Source organism: Rana temporaria, chromosome 3 (assembly GCF_905171775.1).
Source record: "Rana temporaria chromosome 3, aRanTem1.1, whole genome shotgun sequence".
Taxonomy (NCBI): Eukaryota; Metazoa; Chordata; class Amphibia; order Anura; family Ranidae; genus Rana; species Rana temporaria.
The window spans coordinates 388,390,652-388,411,496 of NC_053491.1; the positions used below are offsets into that span (position 1 = coordinate 388,390,652).

The 20,845-nt window shown below is 44.5% G+C and overlaps 1 protein-coding gene across 3 annotated transcripts in view; it reads left to right on the forward strand.

Annotated features, from left to right (window-relative positions):
* The window catches only part of FGD4 (FYVE, RhoGEF and PH domain containing 4), a 199,529-nt gene that overhangs the window by 46,533 nt on the left and 132,151 nt on the right, over positions 1 to 20,845 (forward strand). The window contains exon 1 of one of the 3 annotated variants that reach the window (XM_040345763.1): positions 7,924 to 8,360. The exons of the other annotated variants lie outside the window; for them this stretch is intronic. Coding sequence (XP_040201697.1) covers positions 8,351 to 8,360 — 10 coding nt within the window. The 5' untranslated portion in view covers positions 7,924 to 8,350. Of the gene's footprint in view, positions 1 to 7,923; positions 8,361 to 20,845 lie in introns of those variants that run through there. 3 annotated transcript variants of the gene reach the window in all.

Here is a 20,845-nt window from a genome sequence, read left to right on the forward strand (position 1 = left end):
ACTTTACACCCCCCTAGGTACGAAATTTAAAGGAATATTTCACTTTTATTGTTTCACTTTAAGCATTATTAAATTCACTTCTCCCGAAAAAACATCTGTTTTTAAAACGTTTTTTTGCATTGATACATGTCCCCTGGGACAGGACCCAGGTCCCCAAACACTTTTTAGGACAATAAATTGCATATTGGCCTTTAAAATGAGCACTTTAGATTTCTCCCATAGACTTTAACAGGGTGTTCTGTAGCCTTTCTAATTTGGCGCGAACACCCCAAATTGTTCGTTGTTCGCCGAACAGGCAATGTTCGAGTCGAACAGGAGTTTAACTCGAACTCAAAGCTCATCCCTATTAACCAGTAATAAAACATATATACAGGGGGAAAGCAGAAATAACTGCTGTGTTTAAAGCCAGCGATAGACTGCAGCATGTGTGACTTTTTAATTTTTTTGCCCACCATTTATTTAATAGGCCTTCCATACTACCCAGGGTATAGGTTGTGCTACAGCAGCACACGTTCACAATCTCAAGGCTATATTGTACTATGCACGATTTATCCACTTGTATTACATAAGAGCCCTTTTCAATTTATTAACAATCACAAAGGGCATTTCACAGCATTCAGACTGTTAACAGGAAGTAAAGTTTAGAAATAAGTCAAAATCAGCAAAACAAGAAGAAAAAAAAACATTTACTGTACAGCGCTGGGATATTTCAGGGTTTCTCAAATCCTTTTTTGTCATATGGAAGCCGTTGTGAAGAAGGAAGAGCGACACGGTTGTGAAACCTGGGGGAAAGCAGCAGCAATTTCCAGCCTCAGGGCTGAGCGTAAGTGTCTTCTCTTTTAAAGAAACACAGGGCTTCCATTGCTGACCTCCTTCAAAAAAATCGAAGTCCCCTGAATGTTGTCACCGACACTTGGCAAATCTGGAAAACCAGGCTCAAATATTGAAGGAAAAGGTTTACGATGGCAGCCAGGAAACTAGCATTTTGTGAAGAAGGGGTCAGCAATTACATTTTCAATGTTTCTGGAGTATGAAAGTGTTTTTATTGCTGTATTTGTCCCCTTTGATGGGAGCACACGAAAAAAGGAATCAAAATGCATAAAATTGTAGTCGCACAAGTGTTAAGCCTCTTGCACACGATACTCCTGTTTGAGCATGTACTTATTCAGACGTTTTGTTTTTTGCCTGTATTTGCGCGCATTTTCACTCATATGCGGTCGCGCAAAATCTTGTGTTTTTTGTTCTGAACAATATGTAAATGGCCATTTGCATACATTTTGCGCACAATCACACGTATTTGCACGTATGACTCATAAATCTGGTGATTGGCTGTGCCATTCTAGCAGCTTTATTTTCTTTCTTTTGAAACCAGCTGAGAGTGTCTTTGGCTTTGTGTTTTTGGGATCATAGGGGGTTATTTACCAAAGGCAAATCCACTTTGCACTACAAGTGCAAACTACGAGTGCAAAGTGTACTTGAATGTGCAGTCGCTGTAGATCCGAGGGGAAAATGCAAGGAAAATAAAAAACAGCATTTTAGCTTGCACATGATTGGATGATGAAATCGGCAGCGCTTCCCCACATTTCAGATCTACCCTTCAGATTAACAGTGACTGCACTTCAAAGTGTACCTTCAGTGCAATTTCAAGTGCACTTTGCACTTGTAGTGCAAAGTGGATTTGCCTTTCGTTAATAACCCAATTGTCTTGCTGACATGTCCTGGTGGATGGCAGCAAATTTTTATCAAGAATATCTTGGTACATTTCTCCAGTCATCCTTCCTTCAATAACATGAAGTTTACCGTATGCTGAAAAGCAGCCACACACCTTGATGTTCCCGCCTCCAAACTTCACTGTTGGTATGGGGGGTGTTTTTTGGGGTGATGTGCAGTGCCATTTGACCTCCTAAATTTTGGTCTCATCTGACCAGACTATATTCTCCCAGTATTTCACAGGCTTGTCTAAATGTCTAAAGCAAACTTTAAATGAGCTTCAACATGCTTTCTCTTCAGCAATAGTCTTGCGCAGTGAGCGTGCACACAGACTATGGCAGTTGAGTGCATTACTTATTACTTTGAAATAAGCTAATTCCAGGTCTTTCTGAAACTCTCCACAATTGGTCCTTGGCTCTTGGACAACTCTTCTGATAATTCATCACTTCTCTGTAAGAAACCGGGGGAGCACCTGGTCGCAGCCAGTATTTGGTAAAATGTTCTTTCCACTTCCAAATTATGTCCCCGACAGTTCTCACTGGAACATTCAGAAGTTTAGAAATCCTTCTGTAACCAATGCCATCAGTATGTTTTGCAACAATAGTGTTGCGAAGGTCTTGAGAGAGTGCTTTGCTTTTACCCATCATGAGATGTTTCTTGTGTGACACCTTGGTAATGAGACACCTTTTTATAGGCCATTAGTTGAGACTGAACCAGCTGATATTAATTTGCACTGACAATGGGCAGAATTGCTTTCTAATTACTAGTAGATTTCAGTTAGGGCTGCACGATTCTGGTCAAAATGAGAATCGCGATTCTTTTGCTTAGACAAAAGATCACGATTCTCAAAAATGTAATGCCAGAACCCCCCCCCAAAAATAAATAAATAAATAAACCTGTGATTTATCTGAAAATATGAATATATAAAAAAAGAGACCAGTGATATGTCTATAATGTTAAATGATCATATAACTCCTATGAAAAAAGCAGAATAAAACTTTGATTCTGATTTTTTTCATAGGAGTTATATGATCTTTAACATTATAGACATATCACTGGTCTCTTTTTTTATATAGATCAGAAGCAGTACTGCCAGCAACAACCATTGGGTGGCGCATGGATACACACAGTTGTACAGAACTGTGAGATCAGAAGCAGTACCGCTGGCAATCACTGGGTGGCGCATGGATACAAACTACTGTTGTGAGAGAAGCTCAGGCATCTATCCAGCGGCGCAGGCTGCTGACGTCGGTTTCTATGTCGGCGGCATTTGCGTTCCATGCTGGTTACGTGGAACCAGCTGTGAACACAGAAGAATCGCGGGTCATCCCACGGGGAGATCGCGGGCGGGGAGAATCGAAATCGCGATTCTCTCCGCGATTAATCGTGCAGCTCTAATTTCAGTCGGTATCATGGTTTTCCATGTCTTTTTGCACCTCCATTTCATGTGTTCAATACTTTTCCCCCCGTGTCATTCCATTTTATTACATACAGCTTAATTTCTGAACTACTTTGTCTTGGTTTCTTTGTATGTATGGATTGCTGCATGGTTTGTTACAGACATGTAGTGAAAATGTCATGTCAATGGTACCTTTAGAAATATATATACCTAGAAAAATGGTTCCATGTTCAATACTTCTTTTACTCGCTGTATATGAAAACATTTCATTACATCTTTATTACAAAACCTAAAACTAGATCTCAAAACATGCACCGTAGGCTTAGACCATGTAGCAGTGGCTGGGCTTTGGGTGCATCAGACCACTGGGAGGGAGGCAGCAGTGGCCAGGCTGCGGTTCAATGGAGGCTTAAGCTGTCTGTGCAGCAGTGGCTGGGCTGCCAATGCAGCAGACACTAGGATGGGGTGTAGCAGAGTAAAGGCTATGGGTCAGCAATGGCTGGGCTACCGACGTAGCGAAGACAAAAATGTGGCGTAGCAGAGTTTAGACTGTGGGTACAACAATGGCTGAGCTATGGATGCAGTTGAGCCCAAGTCTCAGTATTTATAAACAGTTTCAGTAGCTCAGGGAGTGTTTAGACTATGGGTCTTCAAAATACGGCCCTCCAGTTGTTCAGGAACTACAATTCCCATCATGCCTAGTCATGTCTGTGAATGTCAGTTTAACAATGCCTCATGGGATGTGTAGTTCCGCAACAGCTGCAGGGCCGTAGTTTGAGGATCCCTAGTTTAGACACTATTTGGGTATTATGAGCAGGTACAGCTTGAGTTTAAAAAGGGGTAACTCTCATGTGACAGTCCTGTCATTTGGGGTAAAACCCCAAAGTGCCTGCAGAAGTCTGAGTAGGTGTTAGAACGTGGAAGGCAAATAACTGACATTATTGAAGGGTTTCTGCTATCTGTTGGAGTCTTCGTTTTAGTTTTAGAATTTAGACTAATGCCTCGTACACATGGTCGGACAGGCTTTTTTTCTCAAAGTCCGGCAGCGTGTAGCTTCCATCCGACTTTTTTTGTCGGAAGTCCGACGGACCTTAGATAGAGAACCTGTTCTCTTTTTTTCCGTCGGACTCACGGCAGACTTTTGCACGGTCAAAAGTCCGACCGTGTGTACGAGGCATAGTGGGCTTCACTGGCAGTGGGAAATTACCCTACTTGAGAATCTAAGACCGATAAGAAGCCATTTATTCATCCCAGAGACCCCAACTATAATTGATGGGCAACTCACAGTGCTGTGCAGCGGCTTGAATGAAGCCATTATTTTCAATGTGACCTGAGTTGATGAGTTTGATTATAGTACTGCCCATGGTGTGAATAACCCCTTATGACTTGTTTTCCTCTTATTTTTTTTTTTTTTTTCTATAGGATTTTTTTTTTTTTGTGTGTGGAAAAAGGGAAATCTTTCTTTTATTCAGTTTGGTTTTCTAATGGGTTAATGGTAAACCAATTCAGATTTTCAGATTATACCATGCTGCTTCAGGCATGTGGTTCAGCTGAGTCAAAGCTCGCCAAAAGATTTACTCACAAAAGGACCCTTTCAGGAAAGCGAGAGGCCTTTTTTTTTCTTCTAGGATAAGTTGAAATTTTCCAGCTCTGAGAAAATTTCCTGTCACTTAGATAAATTAGGAAGTGCGCAACGGTTTCTGCAAGAGAACAAGTGCAGAATGCTTTGATCCCAAGTTACATACACCAGTCAGTGTGACAGTGTATGTACTAAGTATTTTGTGACCGTTCTACATGTTTATATGGAAATATTATACTAGGGTCTTATAAATATTTCCGCTAATAGTATATGGACTGAGAGTTTTCCCCATTGATAAAGCGGCACCCAGGAACTTATTTCTCTGGGTTTCTCATGGGTAGGGCAGCCCATTGAAAAATAATAGATTGTCCTACACCTGATGGGCAGAGCAGGAGAGACTATTGGTCAATGGAACTTTAAATCGGGCCAATCACTGAATGCAGTAAAAACATAAAGGTAAAGAATATAGTATTGAGTCTTCTGGCCCAGATTCACGTAGGAGGGCGCATCTTTGTGCGGGCGTAACGTATCCTATTTACGTTACGCCTCCGCAACTTTGACAGGCAAGTGCTGTATTCTCAAAGCAAAGTTGCGGCGGCGTAGCGTAAATAGGCCGGCGTAAGCCCGCCTAATTCAAATGTGGAAGATGTGGGCGTGTGTTATGTAAATTTAATGTGACCTCACGTAAATTACGGCATGCGCCGTCCGTGAAAGTATCCCAGTGCGCATGCTCCAAATTAACCCCCAAAAAGCCAATGCTTTCGACGTGAACGTAAATGATGCCCAGCCCTATTCGCGAACGACTTGCGCAAACGACGTAAAACGTGAAAAATTCGACACTGTTCCGCCGTCCATACCTAACATTGGTACGCGTCATCTACGCCTCATAGAGCAGGGGCAACTTTACGCCGGAAAAAGCCTTACGTAAACAGCGTATCTGGACTGCGACGGCCGAGCGTACGTTCGTGAATCGGCGTATTTAGCCGATTTACATATTTCTGGGCGTAAATCAGCGTACACGCCCCTAGCGGCCAGCGTAAATATGCAGTTAAGATACGACGGCGTAGGAGACTTACGCTGGTCGTATCTTATAGAAATTCTGGCGTATCTGATTCTTTGAATCAGGCGCCGAGATACGACGGCTCGGACTTGTGAATCGTGAATCTGGGCCTATAAGTTTATTGCATGATGGCCAATAAAAAAGACAATCATATGTCAAATTTGTTATTGAATGCATAACTACATTAATTTGTTTTGATATCTTGTTGGGGCTTTAAGGATGCAAAATACTGATATGGGTCATTTTGTGGGCATTTTTCTGCTCGGACTGGTGAAATTGTCTGAAAAGGAAAAGAACTGAAGAAAAGTTTCCCAAATAGGGACATGGGCAGAAGTAAAACCTAGTGGGATTCTAACTGTACTTCACTCTATCCAAAACGACAAAAAAAAAGTATGTTTTTGCCTAAGTTGGGTATATTAGCTCTGACTTTGCTCACCACATGCACATTCCAAGTCCGTGACTCAGAGTATTCAATCCATAAACAACCAGAAGGCTAGCATTTTCAATGGTGGCTTACATACATTACCCATTTTCCTTCAAATTCTAGGATTTGTCCTTGTATTTCAGAATTGTTATTCTACCTAAAAATCCGGGTCAGTTGGCAACTATACCATTGGTAGTGTGGTCACAAATGGAAATCCTAGAAGAATGTCTTTTGAGATTGTAGTGGACCTAAAGTTGAACTCCAGCCGATTCCCCCCCCTGCCCTCATCCTCATCCTCCCTTTTCTTTCCACAAAGCCCTCTCCACTACCACCACTTTTTCTTTTTAAATGCTGTATGCTGTGGTGCTTTAATTCTGTAGCCTTATGGCCAGTCTGGTGACTTCGTTTTGTGGCAGCAGTGGATGGTCCTTCCTCCTGCACTGTGCAGCGCTTACTTAATGACATATCAGCGCTACTCGGTCCAGGAATGTTTGTAAGATCAGGTTGGCAAGATGGCGCTCCAGAAGGGGATGTGTCTATGACGGGCTGGCCTTTCAGGAAGTGGGTTGAAAAAGCTGCCTGTCATTCAGACAGGAAAAGGACTGGCAGCTGGTGTTCTGCTGAAAACTCCATCTTGACAAAATCTCCAACCACGTCACTTCCGGTGACTCTCCAGCAGCAATAATTGGAGATTTCGACGAGTTGCCTGTTTTTCCAGAACAGGGATAGTGTGTACAGTACCGTACACGACGAGTTGCCTGTTTTTCCAGAACAGGGATAGTGTGTACAGTACCGTACACAACGAGTTGGCTGTTTTGACAGAACTTCGGGTAAGGATGAAAAAAGTTGGCGCTGCCTTGGAGGCAGCCATGTTGTTTAGTATCGGGTGGATTAACAATGTCCACTCATTTATACGGTGTAGTGTATACACTGCCGCTGTTCTGTCAAAACAGCCAACTCATCCAAATCTCCAATTATTGGTGATGTAGAGTCACTGAAAGTGACATGGTTGGAGATTTTGGCGAGCTGGCGTTTTTGGTAGAACACCGGCTGTAAACAAAGTAGAGAAAGAGGGTAAGTTGTCCTTTCAGGCCTTTATTTAGAGTCGATCTATAGGCAAAACCTTTTTATTTATTTTTATTTTGGATAGAGTACGGGAGGGTTATAACCCTTGTAAGGTTTATTTTTGCCATCTTTGTCCAATTGGGGAGATTTACCTTCACTTCCTGTCCCATTGCCAAAATGGGGAAGTGAGAAGAAATCCCTGCAATAATGGGAATCTCTTGGATTCTAGAACTAGTGTCGCCATAGGAAGATTTTACCTTTTTTTATTACTTTTCTGGGGATAACCCAAAATTTTAGATTTTAATTTACTTTCAATGATGATGGTAAACGGGACAAATAAAGAGTGTGCTTCTCCCTAACTGGGACACGCACAGCAATGACAACTAACGGGTGTCCTAATCCCTCTCCCTTCTATCCAAAACTAAAAAAAAGTTTTGCCTTTAGTTATACTTTTACCTTTATTTATTAAATGCCCCCTCTGCATTAGAGTTCTCCTTAAGGGCCTGGTCACACCAGATGCATAGGGCTGTGCTGGGCATCAACACAGTCCCAATTGGCAGCCATATAGAAAGCCTTGTTTTTTGAAGTTCACACCACCATAGCTACACTGTGATGTATGGTTTATAGTGCATCAGCACCACTAAATTCACATCCAGTGGCCATGGTTTTTTTTTTTTTTTGTGACCGTCTTCTTTAAATCTTGCATACAATCTTGTTTCCTAAAGTATATTGAAAAATACAGTTTGTGCAGCAAAAACCGACCAAAAAGGGAAGCAAACAAAGTGGGCTTTTCTATTCTGTTTGCAGCGGAACCTTCGCTGCTGCATTCACCTACATTGTGTGATGGGCGAACCGTCTGGAAAGCTAGTGGACTTGAAACAATCCAGAAAAGTGAGTCCGGGCGACAATTTCCTTCTTGTTTTGAAATACTCTTGCATGTTTCCTGTGGTTGCAAATTGCTCGCAGCTTTACAGAATATACAGCATTTCCTATCTAGGCAGCAGAGAGCCTCTGCACAGAGACACTGGTCTCTGAAGTGGTATATTTCGGAGTCAGGGGACCCTGGCGGAGTGCCCTGTAGAGATGTAGATCTACCCCGAAGACGAGCAACACATGGGGGGGTGTGAGTACCAAAGAGTTTGTTTTTCAATAAGCTTTCAATTCAAGTTGCATTACACCCACCAGTTCCTCTGCGCTAAATTTATTTTCTATTTCTATTTCTCTGTCTTTAGTGTGGTTAGGCCCTTATGATGATGGGCTTGGTGTGCATGTTATTATTAGAATGGTGTGTTGGTTTTTATTAATCTCTGATTATTTTGGAACATTTGTACTCTTTTGTTTATGGAGGTTCTTATTTATGCAGATTTTTGTATAGCTAGTATTGATTGATCACCAAATTAAAAAAAAATTCAGGAAAAAGCACTAAAATGTAAGTATTTAAATTCTTAACTGCAGCATTTTAATTTCCATAAATTATTTTTATTCACTTACAATGTGCCCTTGAACATACTGGAAAAGTCACTACCCCATTAAAGGTCAATTTTGGAAGGAATGGCATCTTCTTTCCAAATAACTGCTGTGTAACCTCCCTCTCCTGCTCCATTGTATGCCAGGGAGAGGGATTTATTTTTCACAGACTTTATGGCTGTTCATTTATTATTAACAGCAGTGCCGATCCTGACCTCCCTGGGGCCCTAAGCAAAATGACATGGCACATTAAAAATGAGAAGCGGGGGGTGCTGACGACAGTGACATGTCACATTAAAGAAAGTTGAGAAGCGGGGGGAGGGGGTGTTCTGCTGTCGGAAATGACATCTTACATAAAATTGAGAAGCGGGGGGTGCTGACTTCTTACCTCTTCTCCCATGCAGCCAGCGAGTTGAGAAGCGGGGTGAGGGGGCAAAAATGACTTCTCACCAGGCGGGGCCTCTAGTAATTTGGGGGGCCCTTCGCAGCTTTGCAGGGCCCTAAGCGCTTTGCATGGTGAGTCTATAGGGCGGATTGGCTCTGATTAACAGGTATTTACAGGGCTTTTTTTCAGCTGGAACTCGGTTCCACCACCTTTGGCGCAGGCCCTCTGCTTCCTGCTCAACACTATCACTCCCACAGATCTGATCTCCTGAGCGGCTCCCACTGAGTGTATGATGGAGACAAGGGAGGTGCAGGTACCCACACTAGATGATCTCCCTGCAAGTGTGAGCGGCAGAGCCACCTACAGTGTGTGGGTAGGTACTAGAGCCCCCTGGGTGCTTCAGCTTAATACAGCAACACAATTAAGACAAGTGGAAGATGGTGGAGCTTTTAATGAGGAAGAAGATGGGGGAAGTGGAAGGGGGGTTGCATGCAGAGGTCAGAGCTGAAGAGGGGTGAAAGTAGGATGTAGAGGTAGGCACCTGTTGAAGAAGGCTAAGCCATGCACTCTGTGTAGTGCAGCACATCCCTGAACAATACATTCTGTGTGTAACAACCGCCAAACGCTGCATTCTGTACATAATGCACTCCTGGTATTTAATGCCCCTTTAAGACACTTCAACTGTTAGTGAAATTTTACCACATCTACTATTTGATGTGGTTTGAAGGGTGTGTGTGTGTGTGGGGGGGGGGGTTGCACCTATTTTCTGAGAAAAAAGGCCTGGGTATTTATATAGCACCAACAATGTAAACAGCTCTTTTCATATACATTGTATGTTCATCCCCATCCCCGCCCTCCAGGAGCTTACAGTCTAAGGCAGTGGTCTCAAAGTACCGGCCCGCGGGCCATTTGCGGCCCGCGGACCAGTTATAAATGGCCCTCAGGCAGGGTGGAAGTGAGGGGAGCAAAAAAAAAAATTTTTTTTTTTTTTTTGAGCTGGTGCCATCTGGTGGTGAGCCGTTGGTATTACAAGTTATTACCACCAGATGTGAGCTGGCGCCATCTGGTGGTGGCCGTTGGTATTACAAGTTAAAGCGGATGTGCCACTAAAAACATGTATTAAAAGCCAGCAGCTACAAATACTGCAGCTGCTGACTTTTAATATAAGGACACTTACCTGTCCTGGAGTCCAGCGGTGATCGCAGCAGATGACGAGCGATCGCTCGTCACCCTGCTGCTCCCCCCTCCATCCACGGTGAGGGAACCAGGAAGTGAAGCGCTCCGGCTTCACTGCCCGGTTCCCTACGGCGCATGCGCGAGTCGCGCTGCGCCCGCCGATTGGCTCCCGCTGTGTGCTGGGAGCCGAGTGTTCCCAGCATACAACGGGGGACGGACGGAAGGTAAGGAAAAAACCCGTCCTTTGCCCGTATCGTAGGGCCGGAAGTGGGTGCAGATACCTGTCTGTAGACAGGTATCTGCACCCCCCTCCCCCCTGAAAGGTGTCAAATGTGACACCGGAGGGGGGGAGGGTTCCGATCAGCGGGACTCCACTTTAGAGTGGAGATCCGCTTTAAGCATTACAAGTTAAACAGCAATTCTAATGTCATTTTACACTATTTTCACTGCCATATTCTTCCCTCTAATTAGAACCCCCAAACATTATATATATTTTTTATCCTAACACCCTAGAGAATAAAATAGCGATCGTTGCAATACTTTCTGTTACGCCGTATTTGCGCAGCGGACTTACAAGCGCACTTTTTTGGGAAAAAATTACACTTTTTTTAATTAAAAAATAAGACAACAGTAAAGTTATCCCCATTTTTTTTAATATTATGAAAGATAATGTTACGCGGAGTAAATTCATACCCAACATGTCACGCTTCAAAATTGTGTCCGCTTGTGGAATGCCGACAAACTTTTTTACCCTTTAAAATCTTCATAGGCGACGTTTAAAAAAATCTACATGTTGCATGTTTTAAGTTACAGAGGAGCTAGAATTATTGCTCTCACTCTACCAATCACGGCGATACCTCACATGTGTGGTTTGAACACCGTTTACATATGCGGGCGCTGTTCACGTATGTGGTCGCTTCTGCGCGCAAGCTCGTCGGGACGGGGTGCGTTTTCTGGCTCCTAACTTTTTTAGCTGGCTCCTAGATTCCAAGCAAATTTGTCAAACCCTGACTTACACCAGTGCTGGTGGTAATAATGCGCTCGCTGACACCAGTGCTGGGGGTTAATAATGTGTTCGCTGACACCAGTACTGTTGTTTTTGAAGTTTGAAAGTTTGTATGTGGCCCCCCATGGCATATGAAAACTTGTCTTGTGGCCCTCGGGTAATTTGAGTTTGAGACCCCTGGTCTAAGGTCTATAACTCGCATATATACATACTGGGGACAACTTGGACTGGAGCCAATTAACCTACCAGCATGTCTTCAGGGTGTAGGAGGAAACCGGAGTACCTGAAGGAAACCCATGCAGGCACAGGGAGAACCTGCAAGTTTCATGCAGGTAGTGGAATTGCATACACCCAACAAAAAGGCTGTATGTCTCTGTGTAGTTCGTGATTTCACAATCAGCTGGAGTATTCTTTTGTACTTTTGAGTGCAATATAAAACCTTCCCTTTATTCTTATTTAGAGGTATAGTTTGTCCAAAACTGAATCTACAGCTTTTATAACAAAAACTTTTGTCCTGCAGTGAATATGCTGCGATTTTTATCTAAAGATCTGCTTCTCATCTCCTCTCTTAGAGGTCTGCTCTCCTTCTCCGGCCCGTTTTGTATAAACTGCAAGAGCTTTAGATTTATTACAATAGTAAATGGAGAAGCGTAAAATATGATGGGAGATTAGTCTTCCTTGTGAATACCCAAGCCATATATAGTCTTGGGATAACTTCCACAGAGATGACTGCTCCACATTCGTGTTGTGCTACTTAAAGTGTAAGTCCACCCTAACACTAAAATCCCGGCATCTATAGACATACATGATCCAACACTAACCTATCTAACTCCGTAAAGAAGAAATCGGTATACATGCCTTTTTTTTTTTTTTCAAGCCGATACAATCCGGTCTTCAACGGCTTTGCAGAGGACACAGCTGACAACGGCTGTGAAATGAATTTGGTGCGACGTCACCCATGGAGTTACTTTTGTGCTTCCGTTGTCGGCTGTGTCCTCTGCACCTGCCTACACAGCAAAGCCGCGGCTGACAGCTCAGCATAGGATCAGATCGGATCCGCGTCAGAAAAGGTATGTATAATAATTTCTTCTTTACAGGGTTTGATAGGTTAGTGCTGGGTCGTCAATGTCTGTAGATGCAGGAATTTTAGTGCTGGGCTGGACTTCTACTTTAACCTCTTCCCGCCCGCACAGCGTGTTTTTACGGCAACAATGTGGCTCTTAATTGCCGGGAGGCCGTCTTTATACGGCCTCCAGGCCACTGGGGGGGCGTGCCCCGCTTTAGTCAGGTGCCGATGCGCGTGCCTGGCGGCCGCGATGTCCACCAGGCACCCGCGATCAGCGGTCACGGAGACAGGGACGTGGAGCTCTGTGTGTAAACACAGAGCTTTATGTCCTGTCAGGGAGAGGAGACTGATGGTGTGTCCCTTGTATATAGGGACAACCATCGATCACCTCCCCCAGTCACCCCCCACAGTAAGAATCACTAATAAGGGAATACATTAACCCCTTCCTCGCCCCCTAGTGTTAACCCCTTCCCTGCCAGTCACATTTATACAGTAATCAGTGCATATTTATATCATGGTTCGCTGTATAAATGTGAATGGTTCCAAAAATGTGTCAAATGTGTCCGCCGCAATATCGCAGTCCTGACAAAAATCAAAGATCGCCACCATTGCTAGTAAAAATAATAATAAAAAAAAAAGTCATAATTCTATCCCCTATTTTGTAGACGCTATAACGTTTGCGCAAACCAATCACTATACGCCTATTGCGATTTTTAATATGTAGAAGAATACATATCGGACTAAACTGAGGAAAAATTATTATTATTTTTTTTTATTGGATATTTATTAAAGTAAAAAAAATTGTGTTTTTTTTTTTTCGAAATTGTCACTCTATTTTTGTTTATAGCGCAAAAAATAAAAACCGCAGAGGTGATCAAATACCACCAAAAGAAAGCTCTATTTGTGGGAAAAAAAGGACGTCAATTTTGTTTGGCAGCCACATCGCACGACCGCGCAATTGTCATTCAAATCGTGACAGTGCTGAAAGCTGAAATTTCACCTGGGCAGGAAGGGGGTATATGTGCCCAGTAAGCAAGTGGTTAAAGTCCAGGCTAAAACTATTTAATCTTAAATCCTGCTGCCACTCCCATTCAAACGCCTATTGTAACTACCGTGTGGAGCGGTGGTCTACAAACTGTGGCCCTTTGCTTGTCTTTATTGGGTCACTATTCCTCCCAAGGATACGAGACACTATTCCTTCCACTGTCAAGGTTGAGTCACCGTTCTTTCCACTGATACCAGTAGTGGGGAACCTCCCTATGACACCAATGATGGGGCACTATTTCTTCCACGAACACCAATGACTGAGCACTATTCCTCCCACCAATACAAGTGGGCATTATCCCTTCTCCTACTAACTACTTAAACTTTTTTTTTTTTTTTTACCCCTACTGACCAAGCCTGAAGCATTTTTTACTCCCACTAAAGTTTGAAGGACAGTAAACTGCCCCTGTGCTTAGAAAGTTTGGAGATCCCTGCCGTTTATTTTTTTCCTGTTCTGAGGGCTGTCCAGTCTGGTCATGTGATCAGCGCCCATCGCCAGCTTCAGAGGAGAGGAGGGACAGTAGACAACGGATGCCCAATAGTAAGTCTATGGCCCTGTTCATGATGACATTAGAAACAACCATTTGGGGTGTATTTTTGCCCCTTGAACGCCTAGCAAAGTAGCCAACATTGGATAATGTAGACAGCAGACAGAGCTGTTCACATTTGAAAAACATGTAGTGTTTGCCTCGCTGTGCATCAAAAATGAAGCTACATGTTGAGCCTGGGAGGATTTTAAGTTTGGCAACTCCTTTCATTCAAGCCTATGATAACGCATCATGTTTACTGGGTATTTCACAAACCATTATCAAATATCATTGAGGTGGGAAACAAAAAGAGACTTACCCCTTAATATAAACATATAAATAACTTTGAGGACATCTACGTCTTTGTTTTTAACGGTGTAGACTGCTTTCTTCTACAGGCGGGGGCCGCTGTTAGAAATCACGGGGCCCCTGTACAGCCTACCTGACCTCCACCCCCCGAATTTTATAAAAGTTACCATCTTTTTTTTTGTTTTTTTTGTTATAGATTGGGTGGCATGTTACCGCCGTCTAGGGTAGTTGATGAGAGCCAAAGCAATGGAATGTCCACACAGCAGGTGTCTTTTTCTTGTGCTTTTATTTTTACCCAACACGGTAAACCATAAAACTTGAGGTAGATTGTAAAGATGTATGAGGAGAAGAAATGGCAGATTCAGGTGTAACAGTACGGAAACAGTCCTGCTTCCAATCAACACTTTGCTTTCGTCGCCACTCCAGCCGGAGTGGGTATAGTGTACCTGGACAGGCCTCTCACACTGACCTGGCAGCCAGAGTATCACTCTGAACTCTGAGGGAAAACAAGTCTCTGCCACAGACCCTTCCCAGAACTTAGATCATGGAGAAATCCTCCTTATTAGTACTTGTGCCTGGATCTCCTTCAGGTAGTTTTTAATTGGGTCACCGACTGACAGGTGACTGACATCCAACCTTTCAGTGTCTGGTTACCTTGATCCCCGATGGATTGTCCTGGCCCTATTGGATTGCCTGCCTCTCTTGACTCTCCTTAGGCGGACTCCCCATCGAACAGCTATCTCACTTGGGATCTCCTCAGGATTGGGGACCCAGTCGATCACTGGAACACCGCGTGGCACGCGCGCTCTGGCCTGGTAGGCCATCTCGCCGGGGAGCCGCGATGTGTGGTCACCCTGAAGGTGGGCGCCACACCGGAAGAAGACCCCGCCTTAATGGCGTCTGCTCCAGAAGTACCCTCTCCCAGCATGCCCCGTGAGAGAAACTCCCTCCTGATTGGCTGCTGGCAAGAGGCACCCCAGCCTGGACTCCACTGGCGCCACCTGTCGTCCCGGGGTGGTACAGCACCCCGGGAACAACAGAATAAGCCCACAGCACAGCCCAGCTGAAACAGAGGCCCTAAAGAATAATTAGAATCAGAGTCAATTGCACTCTGATTATCCCTTAACTTCTAATAGCACTTGGAAGTACACAGGCGCTACACTTATCTTTCCAATTTTGGGGTCTAAACAGACCGCTGACATCTTGCCTTTTGAAATAGAGAAAAGAATCGAGGACACCGATTCTCCAGTTCATTTCTCTGTAGCCTCAGCTGCACTGAAGATGTATGAACAAGACGCACAGGCTCCTATGCATTCATGCAATGAAGCATAGTAAACACAGTTGACTAAAAGGAACTGGGGCCGGTTAATTAAATATTTACTGGCCCTTTCCCCCACTCTCCATCTGCCTGTGTACCTGCAGCAACCGGTGGGAGAGGAAAGCCGGAAGCTCTGTGGGGGGAAGTGAGCGGGGTGGTCACACAGGGGGGAATTAAACGTGGAAAGCACAGGCAGGAGATTGGTGCAGAGGGACAATTACAGAGCAATGCACTGTGTCTGTGTGTCTCTCCCTCCAGCAGCTGAAAGCTGGCAGCAGTGAGAGGGGGAAAAACATCTTTCAGCTGCTGGAGGGAGACGCAGACAGTGCATTCTTCTGTAATTGTGCTCCCGTGCCACCCCACTGTCCCCCCTGCTGTCTGGGCCCCCTACAGAAGGCCCGGTGGTTCCCCCCCAATCTGGGGCCCTGTCTACAGGTTAGTTAGTATAGGGGTTAGTACTTCGAAGGGGGTGGGTGAAGATTTAAAGTATAACTAAAGGCAAAACTTTTTTTTTTTTGGGACAGAGTAGAGATGGATTAGAACACCTGTCAGGTTTTTATTTCTGCCTGTGCCATTGGGGAGATTCACCCTCTGTCCTGTTTACCATTATCATTGAAAGTAAAATAAAATCCCAAATTTTGGATTGTCCCAAAAAAATTAATAGAGGGGAAATGTTCCAATGGGAACATTAGTTCTGGTGACCTGGGGGCCCCCAAGAAATGTCCTTAATTTGCAGGGATTTCCTCTCACTTCCTGTTTGGCTATAGGACAGGATTTGAAGAAAAATCTCCACAATGGGACACGGATGGCGCAAAAAAAAATGGGTTTTCACTCTTCCCTTGCTCTATCCAAAATGAAAAGAAATGTTTTGCCCAAATCTCGTGGTCAATTATGAGAGCATCTGCATGGATAATTCCTTGGCATTTCACAAACCGCGACAGAAGAATTTTTTCAAAAAAAGCTCCACTTTTCCAAGGCTGAAAAAGTTACTAGTCTGATACAAGCAGAAGGAAACCTTTTCTCTGTCTCCTCCAGTCTGCAATATTGTAACTTTGTAGCAAGTCACAAGGTGTAAAAGCTGCAGCTGGGTTGGATCTTTGTGAGACATTTGTGAACCCAGACAAGGACTGCATAGGCACTAGGATGTAAAGTACTTGATTGTGTCATCTCTAAGACCTCTTTCACACTGGGGCGTTTTTCAGGCACTTTAGTGTTAAAAAAAAAAGCACCTGAAAAAAGCCTCATCTGCAATCCTAATGTGAAAGCCCCAGTGCTTTCACACTGAGGCGCTGCGCTGGCAGGGCGTCAACAAAAGTCCTGCAAGCAGCTTCTTTGCAGCGCTTCACATTAAAATCAATGGGAAGCGCCTGCAAAGGGCCTTGGCAGCGGCGCTTTTGACCCTCTATTCGGTCAGGTTAAAAGCGCCCTGCTAGCGCTCGAAAACAAAGGTAAAGCGCCACTAGTTTTAGCGGCGCTTTGCCAGAAGTTTTCGGGTGCTGGCAGTGTGAAAGGGCTCTTTGGCTTTGGCTCTTTTAGACCAGTGAGTAGATGGAGACCCTAGGTGAGAACTGAGAAAAGATGCAAGGTCCTTAACCACTTAAGCCCCGGACCATTTGGCTGGCCAAAGACCAGAGCACTTTTTAAGATTCGGCATTGCGTCTCTTTAACTGACAATTGCACGGTCGTGTGACGTGGCTCCCAAAAAAATTTTCGCCCTTTTTTTCCCCACAAATAGAGCTTTCTTTTGGTAGTATTTGATCACCTCTGCGTTTTTTTTTTTTTTTTGCGCTATAAATAAAAATAGAGCGACAATTTTGAAAAAAAAAAAAGCAATCATTTTTATTTTTTTGCTATAATAAATATCCCCAAAAACTATATAAAAAAATGTTTTTCCTCAGTTTAGGCCAATATGTATTATTCTACATATTTTTGGTAAAAAAGTCGCAATAAGCGTTTATTGATTGGTTTGGGCAAAAGTTTATAGCGTCTACAAAATAGTGGATAGTTTTATGGCATTTTTATAAAAAAAAATATTTTTTTACTAGTAATGGCGGCGATCAGCGTTTTTTTTTTTTTTATCGTGACTGCAACATTATGGCGGACACTTTTGACGCCATTTTGAAACCATTGGCATTGATACAGCGATCAGTGCTTTAAAAAATGCACTGTTACTGTAAAAGTGGCACTGGCAGTGAAGGGGTTACGCAGTAGGGGCGCTGAAGGGGTTAAGGCTCCATTAACACCTTGGCGACAAAACGCCCGACGCTCGATACGCTGGAGGGGCGAATTTCCATTGCTGTCTGAGATGGTTCACATCTCACGCCGAAACGCCGTACGCCTGCTGCCTGAAAACAAGTCCCGGACCCTTTTTTTCAGGCGGCATTGGCGTTCGGCCATAGACAGCAATGTTTAATTCTTTGTAAAAAAAAAAAGTAAACGAAATCGCGGCAAAATACGCCACGTACGCGGCGTTACTTGTCGCCTAGGTGTGAATGCAGCCTTAGTGTGTCCTAGGGAGTGCTTCTAACTGTAGGGGGGATGGGCTGTGTGTGACACGACACTGATCACTGCTCCCGATTACAGGGAGCTGTGATCAGTGTCCTGTCACTAGGAAGAATGGGGAAATGCCTGTTTACATTAGCATTTCCCCGTTCTTCCGCTCCGTGAGATGATCGCGCGGACATAGAGTATCCCCGCGGTCGGACTCACGGAGCTCGAGTGCGGCCACAATGCCGCATCTTAAAGGGGACGTATATATACATCGATCTGCCCATAGGAGGCATTGTGTCGATGTATATATGCGTGCGTTGTTAAGCAGATAAAGACCTGGATGAGCGAGTTCGGAATGGAGGAACTTGACTGGCCTGCACAGAGTCCTGACCTCAACCCGATAAAACACCTTTGGGATGAATTATTAGAGCGGAGACTGTGAGCCGGCCTTCTCGTCCAACATCAGTACCTGACCGCACAAATGCACTTGTGGAAGAATGGTCAAACATTCCTATAGACACACTCCTAAACCTTGTGGACGGCCTTCCCAGAAGAGTTAAAGCTGTTATAGCTGCAAAGGGTGGGCCACCTCAATATGGAACTCTACGGACTGATAGCTAGATTCAGGATGGCGAGCGCATAGTTGCGGCGGCGTAACGTATGGCATTTACACTACGCCGCCGTAATTTAGCGAGGCAAGTACATGATTCACAAAGTACTTGCCTGCTAAGTTAAGGCAGCGTAGTGTAAATCGGGCGGGCGTAAGGGCGGCCAATTCAAATTCGGCTGAGAGGGCGTGTTTTATGTTAATGGGGCTTGACCTGACGTGATTGACGTATTTTACGAACGGCGCATGCGCCGTCCGCCTACATATCCCAGTGTGAATTGATTTCGACGTGGACGTAAATGACGTAAAACCCTATTCACGGACGACTTGCGCAAATGACGTAAAATTTTCAAATTTCGACGTGGGAACGGCGGCCATACTTAACATTACTATTCCAGCTATTTGATGGAATAACTTTAGGCCTGCTAATGCGTTACGAAAACGGCGTATCTGTACTGCGTCGGCCGGGCGTATGTTCGTGAATAGGCGTTTCTAGTGATTTACATATTCTACGCTGACCGCAATGGAAGCGCCACCTAGCGGTCAGCCTAAAAATTGCACTTTAGGATACGAGGGTGTAAGACACTTAAGTCGCTCGTATCTGAGCCTAATTTAAGCGTATCTGGTTACCAGAATACGCTTAAATTAGCGTCAACGCAAATTCTGACTTAGGCTGGCGTATCTACTGATACGCCAGCCTAAGTCTCTCTAAATCTAGCTATATGACTGGGATGCCATTAAAGTTTGTGTGCGTGTAAAGGCAGGCGTCCCAATACTTTTAGTGTATTTCACCTGTGTAGTCAGCTGGTTGTCTGGAGTTGAGCTTTAGGTTTGCGCAGACACACATTGCTCTATTTTTTTATCATTAACGGATTCATATACTTTGGGGTTCATGGTAGGCTACTTGTGCTACTTGGTTATCAGTTTTCTATATTAAAGGCTTAATCATAACTCGCAGATCCATCATACTGTCACATTATAGTCTGATATGGCTGTATCTGAGCCACTTCATTCAGATGTAATCTAATTCCACTAGTCTTTAGGTGCCTGGCTTATCCCTGCAAGGGAAGGTGCTCCATCAATGATATGACACATGTAAATTCTATATACATCATGCATGAAATGTGTGGTGGGGTGACACAGGGTCAAGGAGAACACATTATCAATAAAACATTGTCGGGATTCATACAGTGAGAACACAAAGTGGGCCGTCTCCAGCTTACTGTCATATAAATAAAATTTCAGGGGATTCCTATCTGCAGTATATTCCCCTGGGCTGTGCACTGCAAGAAAAGACCGATATGGAAAATAGAGATTGTGGTTTCAATTACAGGCAGGGGTGTGACTACGAATCGAGGTGGCCTCATAGCATAGTGTTGGTTGTGACCTCCCTACTACTATTGATCTTAACGGGTTTGTAAAGGATTTTTTTTTTTTATCTTAATAGCTTCCTTTACCTTAATGCAGTGCTGTTTTCATGTCCTCATTGTTCGTTTTTGCTCTCAAGTTGCTGTAATTCTTCTCTGATCTCCACACTGGTTGTCTGTTTCCTGATGACCACAGTACTGGGAGCTTTCTCTCTGTGGTCACTAATCAAGCAGGTGTGATTACTGTTAGCCAGATTCAGAGAGAGCGCCGCATCTTTAAGGCGGCCAGGGCCGGCGCAACCACCAGGCGGACCAAGCGGCCGCTTGGGGCGGGCAGGTCCGCAGCCTGGGATGGGGCGAAAAAATTACCTTTTTTTTTTTTTTTTTTTTTTTTAATTTTTTTTTTTTTATACTTTGTCCGGGGACCGGAGTTGCCGCCGCCCTCCGGCGCCCGGTGTCCCGCTCTGGTGTGCTAATGCGCCGCAGCGCCTGTCAGTAGCTGACTGAATGTGGCCCGGGCCGGGCGCAGCCAATCCAGTTACTGCCTGGTGATGGATGACGCCGGGTCCGGGCCTGTAACTGCACGGCACTTCAGTGACGACGTCCTCCTCCGCGCAGGAGGACGTCTGACGTCACTGAAGGGGCGGACCTCCGCTGCTGGGTGACACAGTGCCCAGTCCCGCGCCGCCGGAAGATTGAGATGGCAGAAAAGCGCACAGGAGGTGAGGGTGGGGTCGTGGCGTGGGGAAGAAGAATGGATGGATCATGGATGATGGATGATGGAAGAACGAAGAAGGAGCAAGGGGGGTTAATGGAGACGGGGTCGGGTGGATAATTAATAAAGCA